Here is a 24169-nt window from a genome sequence, read left to right as displayed (position 1 = left end):
AAATGAGAAATGAGTTAGGGTATCACAGTTCTAGGATTTGAAAAAATCAGAGAAGCCATATATACTGAACTTTTGCAGGCTGAATTTGCGAGAGATTTTTATAATCAAAGTTCTTGGTGAACCGATGCATCTCTGTTGGTGGTATGTTCCTGTTCTAATTTCGCCGTGTACTCATCCGAAAACTCATCTACTTGACTATTAGTTGCTGTTTAACGCTCAACAAATGGTTGTTGCTCTCTATCTCCAGGCTATTTTTAGCTCTTGTTGCGTTCTTTTGCCAGCTTTAGCTTAGTCTGCTGTCCTTACCAACGGTGCTGGACTTTTCAGTGTCCTCCAAGTTGCCTCTCCGAGTTCTGTTCAGCCTGAAATACTTGCACTGCACAGTAATCTCTTCAGAGATCTTGATATTTGTTAGTAATGTAAAGATGTTCCATGAGAGACGGAATTCAGGGGCAACATGGCTGGGTTGAACACTGGAACCAGAAGCATTACAAAGAATTGTTATCCAACTGTAAGTATTCATTTAAGTGAAATGTTGCACACTGTTCTTCCAGTTCACATCCAAATGTTGCAGGGATTTCCTGTTTTACTGCCGTTCGCCTTGCAGAAAACTAAGTGAAATGCTAAGAGCTATATCCTTGTTTCTAGCGACGCATGCCTAGTAGAGATGTCTCTCAAGACTGTTCATAGCTGCCTAGCACAGAGGAGACATCATTTTCTTTCCCTCGTCATTACATTCTTCCTTGATTCTTTGGCCTCATCCCTGAATGCGGGTATATTAGATATCATAACAAATAGTGTAAATAACACATGCTTGGATTCAGTACCTAGATAACATTTTGTGTTTCTAAAATCAGGTAACTGAAGTGATACTTGTTCCATTGCAAATAGGCTATGGATACAGGCACCAATGACTTGGTTATAGGCAGTGCCTGATACATTGATGACAGTGTTTATATATATATATATATATATATATGTTCAGATGTTCTAATCTTAAAAATATATTTTTAATATATTTTTAAACAAAAAATATTTTGAAATACAACACATCAATCCTTTTGACAAGTTCTTACCATCCATCCTTGAAAAAATTAAGTCTAATTCTGACACCAACTCTCTTCATTTTTGCAATGGTTCAAAAAGGAGGGGATGGGAAGAAACATTTAAGAAAAATTGGGAAATTCAATCCTCTTTTTGGGAGCAGACATAGTTCTTCTGAAAGGATGTGTACTATCTCCTTGCAAAACCATTGAACATGAAAAATATCAGCCAAGTATCAAAAACCAAGATGAAGAATTTAAATGCTATTTCTTTGTTTTTTTTTTTTTTTAATGAATGAAGAAAGATGCGTAATTGGAAAGAGATGAAGGCTATATAAAAAACCATGCTCTACAGAAAAAAATCAGCTAGGAGCCAGAGGAGCAGAAGGCTATATCAAGTTAATCCACCCGAATTTTTTTAGTTATTATTATTCAAAAAATCAGTGAAATTCCGCCTCTTTGTTTGCAATTACAACAAAAAATTACATCAAATAGCTAAAATCTACAATCACTCTAATCTGTTTGTCAGATGAGATAGAAGCAAGGATTAAAAAAGAGCTGCACTCATTCATATCAGTCCATGTCAGGTTTCAGTGAGTGCTTAAATGATTGTGCTATTTTTCTCAAATTCAACAGGACTGCCGGGACAGGCTTACCTTGACAACTTCTGGTGATTGGTCGGTCGCAAATACCCTGCCATTCCTGGCTCTATCATCTTCCACATGACATAACATCTTGTATCTTCCATACACAAACTATTCTCTTCCCATGCTTCCCTTGAGATTTATTTTGGTTGGTTAGAAGCAGAATGGCTCCTTCTCATCTCCTACCAACTACCAACCTTGATTCTTCCAAGAAACATGTAATGTCAGGAACGATCCCTCCATCACAATGCTTTAAAATCCCTTCCCCTACCAGATCGTTTAATAATTCGGCTGGTTCTTTGGATCCACCATGCTGCAACACTTTTGTTCGAAGAGCAGTTCCTGCAGTTAATGAAAGTGGATCCTCTTGGCATAACTTTTTCCATATGGTTGCAGCAAAGCATTTTGCATACAAGTAGCTATAATAACCTGCACAGATCAAGCAAAAATCATCTCAGAACTGTATCAACTGATATTAAACTTTGCTTGAGAAGCATCTTTGAAGTATTATATTGTTTACTCCTTATCATGTGTTTTGGGTTGGGGGATGGCGCTTGAGCCAAACCTAATGGCTTGTTATTCTCAAGTAATTTAGGAATTCGGATCATATTGATGTACAAAAACTTTTTGCACACAGTGTATGTCCATGCACATGGAAGCAAACAAATTCAAACACATAATTATCAACACAGAAAATTCAAGTGCTCAAAGATCACACCTGCACCATAATTTACAAGATGGCTGAATCTGATCTGCCAATTTGTACCCTCCACATGTTTCCAGCTGGTGTGCTGCGTTTTGAATTCAGCAAGAATAGAGTTCATATCATTGGGTGAAGCTGGTTGTTCTCCAAAAAGTGTTTGGTCAGCCAATGCGTAAAAAACCTATTTAACACCACGAGCAAACAAAATTTGGTAAAACTTTTTTCTTTGCTTGTATATAAAATGTGCTAACAGGAACCATTCTTAGGAAAATAAACCTGGCGTTGCAGTTCGGTTGCAGCAAACATATCTCTGGCACCTTGCATGGACTTCACCAACTTCTCAGGTATTATTTCACCAGTTGAGTAGTGCTTTGCAAATGTCCTTAATACTCTGTAGTCCCAGGCATAGTACCTAGGAATGACACCAAGAGAAATTTCAGGTTGATTACCACAAACACAATAAGCTCACTCTCAGTGCTCACACACATAAATATAAGCATGGAACAGGTTATTTCCAGCCATGTTAGAACTTTGAATGGGATAGAGGCAGCGGTGAGTATGAGGTACGCCAACTTAGGAAGTTAAGAGTTATATAAGTGAGATATTCTCCAATATATTGTAGTTGAAATGGATTACTTCAAGAAGGAAGTTAGAAGAGATTAATTAAAAATCTTGGAATATTTATTATGATGCATGTGAAATGACACAATCACAAAATTCTAAGATATTTGAAAGCAATTATAACCGCGATAAAGATGGGGAAGGGTGGATGCAAATGATGACGGGAAACATAGTTATTCTTATTATATTTTCATGTCACATGCTGCTGAGCCAAATTGAGAACATCAGTCAGTTTCTTTTGGGACCAACTCTTGATAGAGCATTCTTATTGGCTAAAAATGATTTCAGGACACCCACATATGATCAAATCACCTAAAAATATGAACTATCCATCCACTTTTTATTTAATGTATCAACAGTATTATAATATCCAAAAGCAATGGAGATAATCCAAACAACAAAAACAAGAAGAAAAGGTGGATGACAATTAAGAAATTGCAATATTCTACTCACTCAAATAGGTTTGAAGGCATTTCAGCAAAGTCAAGAGCCACCCTGGTGCCTGAGAAATGTTGGTAATCCTACAACAATAATCAAGAGATGATTGTAATTGAGCATACATCGATGGGCATATTACTTCGCTTTGCAGTAAGCTATCAACAACATACCGTTCTCGAGAACAATGAATGGAGGGCATGTCCAAACTCATGGAATAGAGTTTCTACATCCCCATGATTAAGTCTCACGGTTGATGAGCCGGGTGAACCAGAAAAATTGCAAAGAAGGGCCACAACCTGCAGTATAACCAAGACTAAGCTAAATGAGAAGGGGAAAAAAAACTGAATCAATCTTCAGTGAATCTATGGAAAAAATTCTTTTTCTCTCTAAAATCTTACAGTTTAGGTGTAAAACATTAATTCATGCTTAAATCTTTTAGCAAATGAACAAAATCACAGCCCTACATAATTAACTAACTAACCCCTTTTAGTTACAAAAATTCACCCAAGAGTTTATACTTTCTAAAAGTTTACATAATTATCATAAACCACCAACCTACATGCTCCAGGTAAAGAAGTGAATATTGAAGAACGATACCTATTAACTGAACATTCAACAGCCTTAGCATGATGGACCAGATACTAAAAAAAAAGCTTCATCCAGGGAATATTTAGGGAAAGCCAGGGTTAGTTATAAGTTCATCTTTCTCTGGTCTTAATAAAATTCCAACACAAGAGAACATTCTTATTTATGTACACAGGTAGAACTTTCCAATTGAAAAAGTTGGAATTCCAAATTAAAAATAATTGTGAAACTATGAAAGTACTACTTTCTATGATATTTGGAAAAACAAAAGAATGCTTAGACCAAGAATGACAAAATCTATTAGCATACAGGAAGTTGGTATTCTGTCTCAGAAATGCGGCAGCCTCCTTTAACTGCAAAGTTAGCACAACCTGGATATTTTCCTTTCCTGGAGTACAAATCAAGGTATAGATATCCCAAGTCACCCTGAAACAAAAATATAATGCCTCAGCTATATTCAACAATGTCAAATCACATGAGCATAAATAAAAAATGTATTTTGTGCCTCCAGAAATGGTAAAAAAAGCTGCCTGTGGATGTTGCCAGAAAGTAAGGATTTATTGAGAAGTTCATGAAATTTGGCAGTAAAAAGTAACTGATCAACTTTTTAATCATTTTACTGAAATGGCAGATCAATGGCAGCATCTAAAATAACATGAAATGATCTGAATGATTGTATAAACATCAGACAGAGTCAAGGCAGCAAGAACTCAAACTTCAAGACATTTAGCCACGTGAAGAGAGTACAGAAACTGGCCTGGCTGCATAAAAGTCTCTGAGTGAGAAGTAGCATTTTATTTACAGATACTGAGGAGTGTGTTTGTTTCAACTCCACTGTAGTGAAGTAAGATCTCAATACCCTTTGACTCAAACAAGTCCAACATGGGTTAACCATAAAACTGAATGGTTTTTGTATCCCTTTGGGTGCTGTTACCGAAGATTTGAAATGGAGCTTAATTTAAAGAAGGTTTAGTAATCCAATTATGATGGGTTATGCATGAATTTTCTTAATCCTGGAGAGGGGGAACTGATGTTTTGACAATAGTAGGATATTTTGCCATCATGGACTCACCAGGAACAAGCGTGGAAATATTTTAACCGGTCAAACTCATGTATAATTCGATGTAACACACACACACACGCACACACACATGAGAACAGGGCAAGAGAAAATATGAATTATATAAACACCTACAGAATTATCATTACTTTTGTTAGAATGGTTTCCAATATTCATAAATCTGGACTTAAAATCTTCCATGTATACATACCTCTTCAGGATGATGAAGAGACATTTTAAGCACATCAGGGTGCCACGATTCACCTGGTGCCATGGGGACGTTGCAAAGCATTGCACCAAATAATGAGTTGACCAGCACTTTCAAACCTTCAATACATTGTGGCAGAGGAAAATATGAGGCTACAATCTGCATCAAATAGGAAAAAATATCAAGATACAAAACCTGTCATTAGAAAGAGTGATGGACAAGGATATCAGATAACAGGCTCTATACTGAAAATATAAAGGTCAAATACTTCAACTTTGGAAAGTTACCACTCTGCATTCACAATGGCAACCATGAGGATATCTATTCATGAAAAAGAATTACATAAATAAAAATCAGATGGGTATGACTTACAGAAGAATCCAAATTATGACCAGAGGATTTCATCATTGCTGTATAGTACGTCTCATCCCAGGGCTCCAAATCAATACATCTTTGACCACATTTCTCTCTCTTAAAATTCCTAATTGCCTCAAACTCCTACAGAGAGATCGGTTATTCATTTGAGTGCAAAAAATGTGATTCCAACCACAATGACAAAGTATTCTAATCCACTCTTCACCATTATAACTATAGAGAACAGAATACCTCATCAGCCCTTGGCCTAACCATCTTGCTCATTTCATGTAGAAATGAAATCACAACCTCAGGTGATGAAGCCAAGTTTGGTTTCACAACAAATTCAGCATAAGATCTGTATCCCATCATCTGCATTGACCAAGTAAAAATTTAACTAATTTTGAACTGCAGGATTAACGTCAAAATTCAAAACAATAACATGGATTTCTAAAGTTTAAATTGCTAAAGCATCACCATTTCTGTTTGGTAAAACAAAATGCATGCTGATTAGAGACACAAAATTCTGAACTGAGTATATATCCACAAGAAGTCTTTATGCCATGCCCTATTTGGGGTTCACACTGAACATAAAAGGACTGAAGAAACAATCCAATCTTGGAGGGATGACTTCTCCAAGACAGTAAATCCAAGGTCTTCAAATAGATGCCAGAATAAGAAAATCAAATGCTTAAAATTACTTTTCAAATGCAACCACTTGTGTAGATGATCAGTGCCTGATTACATCATACATGATTTTCAAACACTTCAGATACTGATAACAACCTGGGCCAGTTCATGACGAGCTGCAGCAAGTTTATCAAGTACTTCAAGGTTTGCATGTGGGACAGAGTTTCCTTGGATATATGCCATCTTCCTAACCTGAAAATAAAATTAAAAAAAAAAGAAGGTAAAGAACTATGAAATTTAGCAAAAGCAATGGAGAAGCATGTACATCACACACTTATATAGATATGTTAACAAGTCAAGATAAGCCAATTTTCTCCTATTTTGTAACCTAACCGGTCTGAGTAATTTCATTTGTGCAATAATGACTAGAATATCAAAGCAACAAATAGTAAAATCCAGGAGCAAGAAGACACATCATACAAACTCAACTTTCCAAACAGGAAGAAAACAAGACTGCCAAATATTTGCAACCAACAAGATGAAAGTACCTCTTCATCTGAGACCCAATGCATCACAGAAACTAGCGTACGATGATCTGTTGTTATTCGCAGTCCTTTTTCTTTCATGTTATTCCATGACCCTAATGATCCCGAGGAAGTTCCAGAAGTAAAACGGTGAATGGGTTTTAGGAGATGGTGTATGTGTTTTGGGATGCGAGATGCTGGAAATATATCCACATAGCCTGGATCAATAGTAATATTTTCACCAAACCTGACAGAATATGCACAAAAGGTATAAAACAGGATAAATAACCAAAGCAAATAGATGTAACAAATCAATGAGGTGATTGAGTTATAGAAGAGCCAATTGAGCAAAAGTGATGCAATACTTACTCTCTACTTAGCTGAAGGATGCTTAAATTGAGCTGATTCACTCTAGCTAACTTCTCTGCAAAGCAAAATTAATATGTTCATGATCTGTGGAAGTAAAATTTTAGCAAGTGGAAAATTTGACCACAACATAACTTAAAGTCAACAGCTAATAACTCTATCTAACTTAAATTTATTTGTTTCTTCTATACAAGAAAATGTTTTACAGGCAGTGGAACAGAAAGTCAACAAAAAAAGGGTATATACCAGGAGGGAGATGAATCCCGCCCTTTTCAAAATCAATACGTAATTGATTGGCAGCCCTATGAGCCTCTTTTGTGAGCAAATGTCCATCTTTCTCTGCTCTTTTCACCGCAGCATATAAACTATGATTCGTATTGAGGTACTGTCAGAGGAGAGCATGCCAAAGTCAAGAAATAGCTAATCCACTAACTAGACAAGAATAGAACCAAATTACAAGGCAAGCTGTTAAAGCAATTCAAATACCAAATACATAATTGGTCACCTCACATGTAGATATTCATTAATCCTCATTGATGCCTTACCAGCTGCCTCAACAAATTCCCTGACACATATCAGTGAATAAAAAATATTAAGCACATCTCCTACACGAGACACATGTTCAGATAAAAGTTAATACTCAAGTCACAAAAAAAAACCTGTCTGGATGAGTATTTCTACAAAGTTCGGCAGAATCCACAACACAACATACCTTTCAAATAAAAACACCACAATCATTCCAATAACTAATAACATGAACAACATAACAAGGATGCAATAATGCAACGAGTGAAGAGATTACCGTGTTAGAAATCTCATCCATAGCTCGTACAACTTCAGCTGAGGAAGGCATGCTGGAAATATAATTAACCAGCTCTCCTGACCTAACAAACATGAAATTCAACTTAAAACATTCTCCAAAACTCAATATAAATTCGAGGTCAAAACTTCAATAAAATAAAATAAAATGTATGATATAAAACTAAATGATATCTCAAACCCTTCTTTTCAACTGCCAAGAAATAAAAAAACTTGAAAATTTCATGCTTTACAACCTCATCATTGTATAATATACGTATTAAACCCCCATTATACACAACCAGAATTCAGACTAAAATAATGTCTTAAAGTTCAATACAGAAACCAAAAGAAAGCAACTTTACATACAATACCCAATTTTCACTACCATTTAAACTTTCATCTAACCCATTTCAGCTTTAGCATCCAATTACACTACTCACATAACAAAAGCTTTCAATTTCTCACATTTTCTCAATAACCAAACACATGCAAGAAATGTTTTTGGTTACCTTTCAATGGCATCATCAACAAATCGTTGAAACCCTTTAGGGGTTTTTAAGTGATCAAAACCGTAGAGTCCCGTGGTGGCGGCAGCTCCGTTTAGTTGAGGGGCGACCCGGGTGCTGACGTGACAGGTCAAGACAAGAGTCGGATAGTTTGGTTTGAGCATGCGTTTGTGACAGAGCTCCGCCGTATACCGGCGGATTAGGGCGGACATTGCTTGGTCGTGGTGGTGTGGTGGTGCCGAGAGGCTTTCAAGAGAGTGGTTGTTGAGGTCTTGAATTTTTGAAGCGTGAAATTTGGAAGTTACGCCGTCGTGTCAAGAAGGTGCAGGAATTCATTTCTCGGATAACCTCAAATGAATCCCCGTTGTATAACACATTTTCCATTTAAGTCCCCAATCTATATTCTTTTCTAATTTTGTCTCAAGATAACCAGGAATTCTCATTTTGATCCTCTCATCAACACACATGCTTGAGAAACTGCTTTGTCCAACTGCCGACAAAAGAATCCAATTAAGATTATTTGAGGTACATTAAGGACCTAATTAGTTTCGTTCTAATTTTACGAGATGTATCTGAAGAGACCGGCATAGATACGAATGGGCAGTGTTTTTGTTTTTTTAACCTGTTCCTCAAGTTATTTTTTTATATAAAATAATATTAAATTGATATTTTTAAATATTTATTGACAGTTTTAATGAATTAATAATAAAAACAAAAACATATTATTTTATAATTTTAAATAAAAAATACTTTTAAAAAGCATTTTTTTCATCCATTACTGAACATTAGTTAGTTAAAAGTATAAATTAGGAGAATTCTACAGCACAGATTCCAGGAGACTCGGCAAAGAGGATGCCCGTCTGATCCTACAGACAGCTCCTACAAAGGGCAGAGGTGATGACCTGGACAGAAAACTGAGAGCATTCTTTCTGTTACCTGATCATAGCTTGTAAGAAAATGCATTTAAGAGGGAATAGCAAATCCTAGATCTCAGTAGCCACAGTCAACAGAAAGAAACAATCTTGCAGCCATTAACGAGAAGTGAATGCAACTTGAGATTTATTTGGTTGCTATAACTCATGAATCGATAAAAATATTCAACCTCCTTGTTTGAATTTACAGCTGTAGGATCAACTAGAATAATGTGACCTGGTTTTCTACTTTCTCAACCCTTTTCTTCCTAGGGCTTCCCACTTTTCCCACAGATTTCTTCCATCTTTTTGCTTCTTTTGTTCATAAGAAGCAGCAGAACTTTTCTTGCTTACAGATGTTGATGTTTTTCTTACTTTTGGTTCAGTACGATGTGCAGTATCTCCACTCACTTTCCACTTTGAATCCTCAAAAAGACGTCACGTCAGGAACTATTCCTCCATTGCATATTCCCTCACAATCCCTCCCCCTGCTAGATCCTTCAACAATTCAGCTGCGTTTTTGCCTCCACCAGGCTGCAACAGTTTAGAGTTCCTAATATTTTCCCGTGGCCAGTACTGAAAGTGGACCCTCCTTGCATATCTTTTCCCATATAGTTGCAGCAAAACATGCACCATACAAGTATATCCACACGACCCAGATCATTCTAATATTTTCATCGAACCAGAGAGAGTGCTTACAAAAGTTATATAATAGGACCACACAATCACATTGATGTAGTAAGATGAAAATCCCATGGAGATATAAAAAAGTTGAATGAGGATCGAAAAAACTTTTGCTATACTTACTCCCAACACAGTCTGATTCTAGTTCTTGCAGCTTCTCTGGAAAAAAAAATTAACTTAAACCTTTCATAAATCAAACCAAAACTAATTTTCACAAAAGAAACAAACAGATAAAAAAACTTAAGCTTTGACATAAGATAGATGACTTGAACTAAAACCATGTCAATACAAAAGAACCATAAGAACATCACATCACACGTAAAAATCTTCAAATCCCCTGGTTCTGTCACAGTTTCTCAGCACCCAAACATATGATATAAAATACACAACAATCAAGGTGAAAATGAGTTCGAAAATGAATTCCCAACCCCAAAACCCCTGCTCGTATTTTCCTGGGCACCGCAGTGGTGGCCGGATCTGGATTCTTAATTAGAACCAGATGAAAAGTCATGCACTTTCGTTACGTCATGAAATTTTTCTCCAGCATAGCATGAGAAGTAAAGCTAGTCCCCTACTAAGAATTCTCATATAGGTTATAGCATTTCATAAAAAAACTTAAAAGCCTAAAAAAGAAAAAAGAAAATAAAAAGTAGTACCGTTGAAGCTTTTTTTAAGAAACTAGAAGGGTAATATTGAAAATTCCAAACTACAGGGGTAAAACAGAAGTGTAGCCTATTAAAAGAAAAATTCTCTTCGCGGCAAGTACGTACAAAATTAACAGAAAACCTCCCAGCATCGTGTCACCATCTGTAGCTCCATTTCCCGCAAAAATCTCCTCTCTTTCTCTATCTTTCAAATCCTCTCGCTTTCTCTTTCTACGTTTTCTCTCTCTGTCAAATCCTCTCGCTTTATCTCCTTAACATTCTCACTCTACACTCACAATGCAATGAAGAACCTGATCGTTTCAATCAGTACCGATTTACATCCATGTCGACAAACAATCACCATCATGAAGATCCTTCATCGTTGTCGTCGTTAAAAACGATGCCGTTTCCTTCACCATCGACTCTCAATTCCTCCTCCTCCTCATCTCCTTCCTCTTTCAAACTCCGAAAAATCCCTCCCATTCCAATCCGCCGAAACCAGAAACCCGAGGCTCCACTGAACGACACCGAATTAATCAACAATGACGACGGCGACGACACAGATGGTGGTGATAAAAATGACGACAAGGAGAAATTGGAGAAGAGAAATTGTAAAGTGGACGAGAATTCGCCGATAATTATGGCGTCGGCGCTCGGGTTGAATCATATAAGGACACGTTCCCTTCCGATTCCTTCTCCGCTTAGGTTTTCGTCGTCAGCTGCTACGTCGTCGTATTTAGGGAATGCTCAGGTTAATAATAATAATACTATTAATGATGATGATGATGATGAGGAGGAGGAGGAGGAGGAGGTTAAAACTGGAGTCGACACGAGGCTTAATGGATCGTCCTTTGAACAAGGTAACTAACTAAATAATTATGTGATTTTGAATTTTTTTTACATGATTAATTCAGATTTCAATTATTGTTTACTAATTTTTGCATGGTATTCATCCCATGTATTCATGTGTAGTTGCATCCATCACGACCTTCATGTGGGACCCACGTAACATGAGTTCAGGAGTTAGGCTCGTGTGCGGTTCACGAAATATTATTAGATATCAGAAATTGTAATTTTTTTCTTACAAAATTCACTATGAAATTTATTTATGAATGTTAATTTTATGCAAGAACTCAATGCTATATTTAATCATTCTTTTTTTAACAACTGTAGATTAGTAAAGGGAATAAATTGTAATGTGTTTGTTAGTGGAGGATTTATGGTAGTTTAATGAAGTTCTTTTTTGATTTAAATACAGGGAAAAAGATTTCGTGGGGTGAAGCGAAACCATTTAGAGCTCATTCGCAACTCAATCCAGCAATGGAGGTAATGAATTTGGTCATGCTAGTTGTAATTTGATATGTGTGATAAGAGCGTGTATATGTTCATGTGAAGTGGCTCAGCTACATTAAATTTGTGTTTTCTTTTTGGGCAGAGTAATCATGCAACATTTTTTGCAAAGGAAATCCAGTCTCCGCGTTTTCAAGCTATATTGCGTGTTACAAGCGGTAGGATGAAGAAGACCCCGGATGTTAAGAGCTTCTCTCATGAGCTTAATTCCAAAGGGGTTAGGGCTTTTCCAGTTTGGAAGTCCCGCGCATTTGGTCATATGGAGGTGCATTGGCTTTGTTCTTTCTGTTCCTACTTTTTTTTTTTGTATTGCTGTCCATTTGCCTTCCTTTGAAAATTTGATTATTTGGTAGAAATAAACTTGATTTGTGACAATACTAGGAAGTTATGGTGGCAATCAGGATGAAATTCATCAGGTTAAAAGAGGAAGTTGATTCTGATCTAGGTATATTTGCTGGGGATTTGGTGGGTATACTTGAAAAGACCTCAGACACTCACCCCAAAAGGAGAGAGAGTTTGGAGGACTTGTTGGTTGTAGCTCGACAATGTGCAAAGATGTCTTCTAACGAATTCTGGGTGAAAGGGGAGGGTATCGTCCAGAACCTAGACGATAAGCGTCAAGAACTTCCAATGGGGATTGTCAAACAAGCACACACCCGGCTTTTATTTATACTCACTCGATGCACCAGGCTTGTGCAGTTCCAAAAAGAGAGTGGTTATGATGAAGACAAAATTCTGGGCATTCATCAATGTAGTGATCTTGGAGTTTATCGTGAACAGATTATTGAAATTGCACAACAGGACTTTAGTGGTCCATTGGTGGGTTGGAAGACAGCGGGTGAGAAGCAGAGAAAGAAATCCCGTGGTATTGAACAAGACACTCAAGTTACAAAGCAGGATGAAGTAGATCAGTCTTTGGAGGTTGGCACTGCAAAAAGTGTTGATTCAACTGCAAGCAGCTTTAGGATGTCATCTTGGAGGAAACTTCCATCCGCTGCTGAGAAAAATCGGAAGGACACTGATGTTGTTCAAACACCTTTCAAGGATAAATCAGAACCACTACTTGATAGAGATGATTCTTCTGAAAATCTTGAAACTCCACACCATCCTCCATCCCCAGGAACAAAAAGAGTTTCTTGGGGACTCTGGGTGAATCAACACAATGTTGCATATGAAAATTCTATGATATGCCGGATCTGTGAGGTTGAAATACCGATTGTACATGTAGAGGAACACTCTCTAATTTGTACTATTGCCGACAGATGTGACTTGAAAGGCTTTACTGTAAATGAAAGACTTGAAAGAGTTGCAGAAACTCTTGAAAAGATACTGCGCTCATGGTCACAAAAAACCACACCAAAAAGTACACCAAAAAGATGTGATACTCCAAGAGCAAGTCCTGAGGTTGAAAGAGTGCCCACATCAGGTATTCATGAGGTGTCAGATGGGTTATCACCAAAACGAAACAACTTTTCTTCTTGCTGCTCTGAAGAGATGCTTGATGTTGTGCCTGATTCTTTTGTGATGGAAGATCTCAATGTTTTTCCAGAAATTTCATGTGAAGCACGTTCCACTCAAACACCTGATGCAGACAAAAATACCTCATCAAGAGAAAGCTTGACACCACGATCACCATTATTAACTCCACGGACTAGCCAAATTGGTTTGTTATTAAGTGGACAGAGGACAATAACAGAACTTGAGGGTTGTCATCAGGTATGTAGTTGTGTTAAACTGTTCTGGATGATTCACCCTGGTTAGGGATTGATATTCTTCTGAACATATATTGGTTATCTTTGTTAGTATGGTATTTGCCATAATCATTTTCATTACTAGCCTTACTTTTTGTTGTTGTCATATTCTTTTAGTTGTTTCATGGTACAAAGATTAACATCTCGTGAACTCAAATTAGATGGCTTCAGCTCTAAAGTACTTTATCACTAGAATTGTTCATTGGTTAAGATTCAGCTTCTCACTTAAGATTGCTCTATCCTTTTCCAAGTAAATTTTCTTCAGCATCAGGCTAGTAGTAGTTTGTTTGTTTGTTTTTCCCTTTCCTTTCTGACAAATACTATAATTCAAATTTGACTATTTAAAGTTTCTACCACATGGTTCTTTTTCCTATATTAGACAAATAAACCCATTAATACATTTAGTAATCTATCTTTTTCATCACTGAAAAAACAGATGTTCTTAGTACTTTCCAATCCATAAAGAATTAGACAATTTGGCGGGTTGGTTTTCTGTGGTTTCCTTGATGCTTGATGAAAAAAGATTTCTTGATGTAAATTGAAGTATGCATGTGTTCAATGACAAGAAAGCATGTAAATTTAAAAAAATTGTTATCACATCTAGGTCGTACCGCCTACAGATCTAGTTGTATTCTACCTTTGATATCTCCTTTCCATAATAACCAATAACAAATGGCAAATGCAGATAATTTTGGTGTCATAAGCAGCAGGTCATAATTTCATGTTACCTGCAGTTCAATATACCTTGTATTTAAGTGAAAGTAAATCTGAACACTTATGGCTCAGTCAATTAACTTCTCACCAGCATGAATGATTCCCTTAATATATCACTGCAAATCTTCATTCTAGGTTGTGAAATTGAGCACACAATGAAATTTCAGTGAATATGGTCATTTGACTGACTGTTGTTATTTCATTGAGCTCTTTGTTTCTATTTCCTAAATTTTACTGTTGCATGACAGATAAGCAAGCTACTGGATATTGCTCGCTCTGTTGCAAGTCTAAATGACAATGACTATAGTGCACTAGAGAGCATGCTGGACTGTCTAGAAGACCTAAAATATTCGGTTCAGGACAGGAAGGTGGATGCCCTCATTGTAGAGACTTTTGGAAGACGCATAGAGAAATTACTTCTGTAAGTCAGTTTTCAAGTTCAAGCCTTGTTATCTATATAAAGCTTTCAGGAAGTTTTCTTTTTCACTATTCAACCTAGCATCTTATCCTATAACTAAAAGAATCCTACTTTTAGCTCTAGTTATCCTATTGCTTCATCTTCTGTTTGTGTGTTCTGGTTGGTTTTTAGTCTGGACTCTATTAATTTTTCTGATTATTAAGATATTAATTAATCAAAAGTTCACTAAAATATAAAACAGATTGATGGATAGCTTTCACATAATAATTTAAAATGGTTGTTTTCTTGCCATGTGAAGATTTCTTAAAAATGTCATCTTTTGACACACATTCAACAATTAATTAATTTACTTATCATTAGCATCCTTTTGAATTCATTTGTGTATTTATTTTGATTAACCAAACTTTAAAATTTTAAAACTAATCAAATAATTTTAGTAATAGAATCAGTAAAAATAACCTTAAACAACCATCACTTCAATGTTGTTTACCGAGTACTTCACCAGTGAAAAATTTATTATGTTTCTTTTTCTTCAAATCTATAGGGAGAAATATGTGCATCTCTGTGCCCAAATAGATGATGAGAAATCGGACCCATCAAATCAGATGGCTGATGAAGACAGTTCTGAGGAAAATGATGCAGTTCGCAGTTTGCGTACAAGTCCTGTTAACATGTCTTCCAAAGACCGAACCTCTATAGATGATTTTGAAATAATAAAACCAATCAGTAGAGGGGCCTTTGGAAGGGTTTTCCTTGCCAGAAAAAGAGCTACTGGAGATTTGTTTGCTATAAAGGTTAGCATCTAACAACACCATGAAAGTGGCTGTCATAAATACATAAATGCATAGAACATGCTTTCTTAATCTTTATGATTGAACATGTGTGAAATTGACTATTTGTCCTCTTGGTAGATATGATATCAGATGGCCAGGGATTTGCATCCCTCCGTTTTCTTAATGAATATTGCAAATTCTGATTCAATTCTTTAGAGTCTATATTGTTACATGGTTTTTATATATCTATCTTTGAAGAACCAAATTTCTGTTTGATTAGATAGGGTATAGAAAGTTAAAGGGATGGATGCTACCACGTCTGATTCTTGCTTGACTGTTCACTACCAAGATGAGGACAAAAGCAAGGAAGCTTGGATGATAGGCTGTTCCAGCGAATATTTGCAGGAGAAAAGGTTTCAATCAAGAGAAAAGCTGGCTGAATAGCAATAAATTATAAGAATTAAATACTGTTTTCTTTTCTTTCACTGCTATATTGCAAAGTAATGTAGGTTTGTCTTTCGTTTCTAAGAGGGAAGAACTGATATCAAAACAAAACTGCATTGCCTTTTGATTTTATTGGCTTTCCAGTTTTGCTAGCCTATCTTTTTTATTTTTCTAATTCCATTATTTTGTATCCCTTATGTTTTTCCTCTTGAGAAAACACATGGATCTCCAATTCTTCCTTTCTCCCTGAATCAATTTGTTTTTTCTTTACTAACTTTGTTTATCAGTAGATCTGCTCTCCTAACCAATTTGGAAACAGACATACTAAATCAATTCAAACCAAGAGATCATATTATGAATCTTAAATTTATCATGTTTCAATTTTGTGTGGTTATGCATGGTCGTTGTTGGAGACTATTAATGGCAATTTACCACCCCTTTTTTCATCAGCCTCTTGTTTCATTGGGAAAACCCAGTTTTTCTGATGAAATTGAATGCTGAAAAGTAAATTTGAGCTTCTGCTTTCAGATTACCATTACAATTATTCATAACTGCATGCCAGCCTGCTTGTAAATGTATGCACATCTTTGCAAGCTTGGGAGAATTAAATGCCTGTAGAAGGTTAAATGTGGTCTTTTCTTGATGTAATGATTATTTACTGAATACTTTTTCCAGGTCTTGAGGAAGGCTGATATGATTTGTAAAAATGCAGTTGAAAGTATTTTGGAAGAGCGTAAAATCCTCATATCAGTGTGCAATCCTTTTGTGGTGAGCATGCGTTGTATCATATATACTCATTTTATGGGAGTATTGCATGTGAAAGCGTGTTATTCTAATGTCTATGTGATTGTACAGGTTCGATTTTTCTACTCCTTCACATGCAGTGAAAATCTTTATTTGGTCATGGAATATCTAAATGGTGGAGATCTGTACTCTTTATTGAGAAACTTGGGCTGCTTGGATGAAGACATGGCCCGTATGTATATTGCAGAAGTTGTAAGGGCTTCTTTGCATACCTGTATCTATGGCTTTTTCGTTCAAATATCAATTTATAAAACTTTCTAACAAATGGTACAAATAGTTGGTTTTCTATTTCCCAGGTTCTTGCTTTGGAGTATTTGCATTCTTCAAATGTCATTCATAGAGACTTGAAGCCGGACAACTTGTTGATTAATCAAGATGGTCACATCAAGGTTGATATTTTGGAATTTTTAAGTTTTTTTATTATTTCCCATCACCTAGTTGGAAAAAGGAAACTTCTTCAAAAGTCACGTGTCTGTCTTTGTGCACACATCTCTATATTAGAAACGCATGGGCATGCATGTAGAGAGAGGTTTTCTTGGCTCAATGTTTCATTTAGAAAATAGAAATGCCGAAGAAAGTTCTGTCTTCATATTCTATCTCCCAGAATCTTACACTCCATTAGGACCATAACTGGGTATTACAGGCTTCATGTGTTTTGGTAACATTATATTATTCTGGAATTGTATTGCACATTGAGTTATAGGTTCCATATTTGATGGTAGATTGTTGGATTTTAATATAAGAATATTGCTGTATGGTTTTCATAATAATAGCTGTATGCCACTGCTTATGAGAGATCCATACAAAGAGCAAAGGTAACAAGAGTTTCATTCTGTGGCATGATGAAGTGTCGGACAAATATTCAAGTTTATATAAAAGCCTAAAATGGATTTGCCTAATCTGTCATGACCGTGATTACTGTTCAAGGGATACTGTATTGGAGTCTTCGGTTGAGGTTTAATTTATATAGCATGTTCAAGAGAATAGGCATGCAGTAGACCAGATGAGAATCATCTCTTCATGCTAGGTCCACTACTAAAATATGTTTAATTGGTGTTGTTAGTTTGGATGCAGTTATTATTTTGTAAATTGAACTTTATTTGATCATTATTCCGTATAGTTATTCAATTTGCCATCTAGTTTTTCTATGTTTCTTCTTTGTGTTCCTTTAACAAATACTTTCAAGAATGCTGAATTGTCATCCTGTATTTTACTGCAAAGAACATTAAAACAATGCTTTCATTATTTGGGCTAGAGTGTTTAATAGATTCTTACATCTATGAAGAACACTCACTGTGCTTTAAAAGATGTTTTATATAGTATTTTAACTGTTTTCTTCTAAATGTCCTTTCTGCTACAGTTGACAGATTTTGGGCTATCAAAAGTTGGTCTTATCAACAGTACAGATGACTTATCTGTTCCGTTAGTCAGTGGTTCTGGTTTTCTTGATGATGATGAACTAAAGGGTCAATCGTCATCCAAGAGAGCAGAGCGTCAAAAGCATTCAGTTGTTGGCACTCCTGATTATTTGGCACCTGAGATACTTCTCGGCATGGGCCATGGTTAGCAATTTTCTTTCTTAACTTTGATAGTGCATGTATGATGCATGGTTCTGTTTTATTTACTTATTTATTTATTACATGTTTTTCATCATCGGACACTACCTCCTTGCAGGTGCAACTGCTGATTGGTGGTCCGTGGGTATTATTCTTTTTGAGCTGCTTGTTGGTATACCTCCATTCAATGCAGATACTCCACAGGTAGGTCATCCGAACCTTATGAATGGTTTTGGTCAGCAGACTGAAGTTGGCTATTCTCCTTTTTATTTCTTCTATTTAGTTCGAGTTATTGTTGATATTGGTTAAGTTACTAACTTGGTTGTAGTTACTTTCCTAACATTTTGCTGTGCTTGTAACCATTTGTCTATTCCTATTTTGTTAAAATGGAATATGGACTGTACCTTTTATACACCACTGTGGAGCATGTTATGTCATAAGTTACCATTTCTAATATATTTACTCCTAAGTTGGATGCATTCAAAGAGTGTTAGATGGATATGGCGTAGAGATCTTTAATATATTGTTTTTTAAACTATCTTTGGCTTTTTTATCCTTCAAGTTGGAACAGAATATGTTGACCTTCTTGGAGAAACTGTTCCTTTTAGTTTCAGAACATTTTATGCGAGTAGCTTGATGTCATACTAATAGGCCATATTTCTTGCAGAAAATATTTGACAATGTAATGAATAGAGATATACCCTGGCCCAGGGTTCCTGAAGAGATGAGCTTTGATGCCTGTGATTTGATTGACAAGTAAGATTGTGTGAAATCCCTAGATGTAACTTGTGATACTTCTTTCAAGATATAATGATCTTTGAAGCATATGATTGCATTCACAAGATTATTTGTGTTTCCTACAAGCATAAGCGAGGACAATTGGCTTCTCTCTGTATCACAAGCTCTTTCATATATTGGAATCAATTCCATTGGCACCATATGTAAATTATGTTTTTGGTACTATCAAGGTCCTCCTTTAATTTATAAACCATTAAATTTCTACCTTAATGTCACTTTCAGATTGTTGACAGAAAATCCACTTCAAAGGCTAGGAGCAATAGGAGCTAGAGAGGTAAACGCTTTATGGTCACTGATGAGACTTGTTTACAAGCAGAAATGATTTGAAAATTAAACAGGTCAATTTTCCGGCAGGTCAAGAATCATTCTTTCTTTAGAGACATAAATTGGGAAACGCTTGCAAGGCAAAAGGTTGTCTCAGTTTTATTTTTTAAATATCTCGAAGTCATGTTTTTTTTTTTTTAAGTAGTAGTTATCATCATATCTGAACACTAAGTAAGTTCTCTTATTCTCTCCAGGCTATGTTCATTCCATCGGGAGAAGCACATGACACGAGTTATTTTTTGAGCCGTTATATATGGAATCCAGAAGGTGAAAATGTTCATGGAAGCAGTGACTTTGAGGACCTGACGGACACATGCAGCAGTGGTTCATTCAGCAATACACATGATGTCGATGTAAGTACATATTGCAGTTGAAAATTGCTCCTGTCTCTTTGCATATATTGCTTTCAGTTCATTGTCACTTGAACATGGCTCTAATCTCACTAGATTATAGTGGTTCCAGATGCCAACAACAATTATGATTTTGAAATTATTGCTTTTATTGATTTGGTGAAAACCATTATTTTCCATATGGCAATATATATATATATATATATATATATATATATAGCAACAAGGTGCTGGGAATTGATTTATAGAAAAGGTTAAATTCTGAATTCAAATTAAAGCTTAATTTATAGAAACATCTTGGCCTAATGGAAAGAGAATGGAATTATTTGGGATGGGAACTCATACTTAAAGCTTATCATTGGTGATTGTAGAATGGTTTAAGAAATCTTCCATTTGAAGTCGATTCAAATTGATGCAGGTGATCTAGTACAAGGGTTAATGACCCAATCTATCCTTATATAATAAGGTAATTCTCCAATATGTTCTTATATTTCTAACTAGGCCAATTTTATCCTTGAATATAAGTGAAGTTTCTAATCTATCATTTTGGCAAGATTTTCAGGTCAAACCACTAGAATTAATCACTTGATTTACACATGATTATTTTTATTTTCAAAATGCTCTTGTAAGCCACAAAAAATGTAAGGCTTTCGCGTGCAAATCACCTGACTAATTCTAGTGGTTTAGTCTGAAAATCTTGCCAAAAGATAGATTAGAAACTTAATGTATATTCAAGGATGCAATTGACTCAACTGGGGATATAAGGACATATTTGAGAACTACCCCATTACATAAAAGACAGATTGAGCCATTAACCCCTGATACAATCATCAGCTTTACGGGTGCATTGTCTTCTGATTTTACTCTTTTATGCCAGGTGGATGAATGTGGTAGCATGGCAGAGTTTGGTGCTCCAACTCTTGATGTGAAGTATTCGTTTAGTAATTTCTCATTTAAGGTTAGTCATGCTAGATTTTATTCAACAAGATTAGATGTTGCATGAAATTGAAATCATCTCTCTGTTTTGTTTTTTTTTTTTTCAATGAAATATTCTTCAATGTCCCTACATGCTTGCACAATGTATCGATGCACTTTTCCATAAATTTCTGCTATTAAAGTTCTATTATGGTGTTTTAGAAAAATTTCCATTAATCTCCACAATCATTCTTGCCAAATGAGTTTTGACTTTCCCCATTGAAGTTATTGTTATCGAGTAGAAACTGTGTACCAGCAGCAATTGAATGATGAGAAATAATTCTTCTCGTTATGTCCAAGCTCCTAACGCCTGCTTACTGAGTTAATTTTTTTGCATTTTGAATAAGAATATACTTCTATTTTCAGAATTTGTCTCAGCTGGCATCCATCAATCATGATCTAGTTGTTAAGAGCACCAAGGAAGCAGCAGATGCTTCCAAACCACCAGTTCCATGACATTTTTACGCGGTCGTTTTGGTGAATATATGTGCTTCCACGACCCACCCCAATTCTTCATTTGCTACCTGCTGAAGTTCCTTCCTGAAAATTTTACACAGTAGCTTTACATGGTCACTTTCATTTTCAATTCTTTCATCTGAAAATTTCAGAAAGAGGCTTTCCTTGAACAGGAACGGGGTTTGAAGAAGCAGCCTATTAGGAATGCTACATGCCCCCCTTCACAGGTATTTAGCGGCCAAACAAAATGATAGTTCTGCTTTTCCTTATCTCATGGCATAGTAAGCTTCAGCACAAGAAAGTGGAGTTTTATTGCTGCGCCAAACAACAGGTCATGGACATTTTTTGTATCTCCACTTGTCTTTTGTATATACATAGATCTTCCTGCTTAGAGAATGAAATTATCTGGCACATATTTTTTCACACGATACTAGGTAAGCTAGACAAACAGGGACTGGACACCACAATAACTTTTTTGAAGTTGTTTGGGCAACTTTAGATAGTATAAAAATTAATTTTTATTTTATTCAAGTTGCTCTAATAGAGATATTCTTATCTTGCTAAAAAAGATAGAATAAGCTTCTTTAATTCTTCACATAAGAGTTAACCTAAGTTAATGCAAGGATAAAAATAATTATTCTCATAATTTTAAAATTCGATTAGAGGGATGACCTGGGATAAGACTCGAGTTACAGGTTGGGTTGATCATTGACCCGATCAATATCAAGATAAAAGTGATTATTATCATTGTTTTAAAACTCGACTTGGGGTCGACTCTAGGTAAGGCCTAGGTTATGGGCCTGGTTAACCATTGATTCGAGTCAACGTAAGAATAAAAACGATTATTATCATAGTTTTAAAACTTGACTCGATGGTCGACTCAAGTTGATCATTAACCTAAGCCAAGTAAGGATAAAAATGATCATTATTATAATTTTAAAACCTAACTCGGGGGTCAACCTGATACAAGGTCCAAGTCATTGCTCAAGATGGAAAACTCGGGTTGGCTCAAGGCAACATAAAAATAAAAATGATTATTATCATAGTTTTAAAACTTAACTTTGGGGTTAACTCAGGGCAAGACCTAGGTCATTGGTTAAGAGAGTTAACCCTGGTTAATCCAAGTTAATATCCAAATAAAAATAATAATTATTATAGTTTTAAAACCTAACTTGAGGGTCGATCCACACCAAGATATAGGCCACGAGTCAAGAGGGTTAACTTGGGTTTACCGAAGTTAACTTATGAATGAAATTGATTATTATTATAGTTTTAAAAACTTGACTCATAGATCAATTCAGGATAAATCTTAGGTCACGGGTTAAGAATGTCAACTCAAGTTGATTCAAATTAAAAAAAATAAAATTCAAAGCAACCGGGTCACAGATTAACCTGAGTTTTTTATTAAATCATGTTTAATTATTATTTTTTTAAATCTTGAACTCATCTACATTCTAGATAAATTGAGTTGTAATTGATGTTGGAAACATAAAATAAGATAAATTATCAAATATAATCTTAAAATACCCAACATAAGACAGACAAGAGAATCATTTGTGTAGTGCACTCGTGTTTAGTCTATATTCCTTTCAATATTCATCAGCATTCCATAAACTGCCTTAAGAATTTGAAAAGACGTGTTGGGATCCTACCCACAGCTTTCCCAACAGCTGCACGCTCTTGCTTTCTGCAATTATTATGATCGCACTATACCCAAAGGGATATACTTTTGAAACTTTTTTTCCACCAACTATTGAGAACGACGACAGTGCTTTTGCAAAAGTGCAGATGTGTTGAATTTTTTTTTCAATGATTTTAAAATTTCCATATAAAAAGCATATAAAAGCACACAAAAAGCATGATTCAGGCCAAAAACATTTTCAAACGCAGTCCAAACGCATTATCGAACATAGCTCTAGATTTCTTTATTATTGTTTTTTGAATCAAAGGCCAATACAAAAGCTCCCGAAGAGCTCACCGGGCATCGTTCCTATCTTCCCTCACATGTGACGTGAGGATTGCCTTTCATGAGTCAGAATCCAAAAAAACACAGAAATGTTTATACTTGAATTTGATGGTGACACCACTGCACTGAACGGAAAGTAGGTGAGACAAATAAATGATAGTTTCAGGCTGGATCTCAACATTCTGAAAGTAGGTAGGTAAGGTCTTTTCTCCCCCCTGAAATCCATAAAAGCTTGTCTTAGATTGTGACAGAAAAGAAAGTGGCATTTGCTCTTTCTTGCCAGCTTGTATAAACAACAATTTTTTCTTTTATTTCTTAGTTTACTTTCTTCAGATGGTGGTTGGCACAGTGTCTCTTTCGGTTTATAAAAGCTTTTCAACAATTTTTTTGTTTTTAAAAATATTAAACTAATAATTTTTTCCCATGTTTCCCATGATTTTCATGTCATATATTAAAAATCTAAACAGTAATTATTTTTATATTTTCTCAAAAACTATTTTTAAAAGCACTGTCTGCATTCCATGATTATAATCTCCCTAACAATTTGTTTAACTCAAGAGGAAATCATGATTATTTTTTAACTACTTTCATTATCTTTTTAATCTTACTTGAAGTGGATTTGGCAATGGATATTTCCTTTTTTCTAGCTGATTTGGAATGGCTCCAAGTTCCTTGTAACAGACCATTACTCTTTACGCATATGCCAAAGATAATTTCACGAAATATCAAGTGTAGAAGTTGATGAATTAGAGCAATGTTCATCTCATC

General features: G+C 35.6%; 2 protein-coding genes across 4 annotated transcripts; one reads left to right on the top strand and one right to left on the bottom strand.

The window, feature by feature from the left end:
• Positions 1-62: 62 nt before the first annotated feature.
• LOC118056340 (mitochondrial intermediate peptidase, mitochondrial) lies at positions 63-8795 on the bottom strand. 3 transcript variants are annotated; one of them, XR_004688794.2, is made up of 18 exons: positions 8487-8795; positions 7979-8060; positions 7836-7888; positions 7687-7741; positions 7423-7561; positions 7180-7234; positions 6835-7057; positions 6443-6538; positions 5909-6028; positions 5675-5800; positions 5306-5461; positions 4344-4460; positions 3620-3745; positions 3465-3532; positions 2667-2802; positions 2406-2571; positions 1700-2116; positions 63-763 (listed from the first exon to the last, which is right to left on the bottom strand). XR_004688794.2 is itself a non-coding variant. In XM_035068519.2 (17 exons), exons 1-17 carry the CDS (start codon positions 8693-8695, stop codon positions 1863-1865), a joined length of 2181 nt encoding a protein of 726 aa, XP_034924410.1. In that variant the 5' UTR covers positions 8696-8795; the 3' UTR covers positions 1443-1862. The 3 variants fall into 3 exon arrangements, 1 of the variants encoding a protein (XP_034924410.1); XR_012168011.1 differs by lacking the exon at positions 63-763 and adding an exon at positions 1008-1237; XM_035068519.2 differs by lacking the exon at positions 63-763 and having other exon boundaries at positions 1443-2116.
• Positions 8796-10688: 1893 nt separating this feature from the next.
• LOC118056339 (probable serine/threonine protein kinase IRE) lies at positions 10689-21959 on the top strand. Its single transcript, XM_035068518.2, has 17 exons — positions 10689-11582; positions 11981-12048; positions 12158-12337; positions 12454-13788; positions 14786-14958; positions 15500-15749; positions 16848-16940; positions 17028-17168; positions 17273-17365; positions 18337-18538; positions 18651-18736; positions 19200-19288; positions 19553-19604; positions 19685-19741; positions 19849-20007; positions 20882-20962; positions 21346-21959. Exons 1-17 carry the CDS (start codon positions 11066-11068, stop codon positions 21433-21435), a joined length of 3666 nt encoding a protein of 1221 aa, XP_034924409.1. The 5' UTR covers positions 10689-11065; the 3' UTR covers positions 21436-21959.
• The last annotated feature ends 2210 nt before the right edge of the window (positions 21960-24169 follow it).

This window comes from Populus alba, chromosome 15 (assembly GCF_005239225.2).
Source record: "Populus alba chromosome 15, ASM523922v2, whole genome shotgun sequence".
NCBI classification, from domain to species: domain Eukaryota; kingdom Viridiplantae; phylum Streptophyta; class Magnoliopsida; order Malpighiales; family Salicaceae; genus Populus; species Populus alba.
Note: the sequence above shows the minus strand (reverse complement) of the source record. Positions and strands in the feature narration are given on the sequence as shown.

Bases quoted from the DNA above. Each gene is read 5' to 3' on its own strand.
- LOC118056340 (XM_035068519.2), bottom strand. From the start codon at position 8,695: ATGTCCGCCCTAATCCGCCGGTATACGGCGGAGCTCTGTCACAAACGC. The intron at 6,539-6,834 runs GTACTTTCATCT...TTTTATTTTCAG, and splicing joins ATTGGGTCTCAGATGAAGAG to GTTAGGAAGATGGCATATAT. The intron at 3,746-4,343 runs GTATGCTAATAG...GTTATACTGCAG, and splicing joins AGACAGAATACCAACTTCCT to GTTGTGGCCCTTCTTTGCAA.
- LOC118056339 (XM_035068518.2), top strand. From the start codon at position 11,066: ATGTCGACAAACAATCACCATCATGAAGATCCTTCATCGTTGTCGTCG. The intron at 17,169-17,272 runs GTAAGGGCTTCT...TCTATTTCCCAG, and splicing joins GTATGTATATTGCAGAAGTT to GTTCTTGCTTTGGAGTATTT. The intron at 18,539-18,650 runs GTTAGCAATTTT...ACCTCCTTGCAG, and splicing joins ACTTCTCGGCATGGGCCATG to GTGCAACTGCTGATTGGTGG.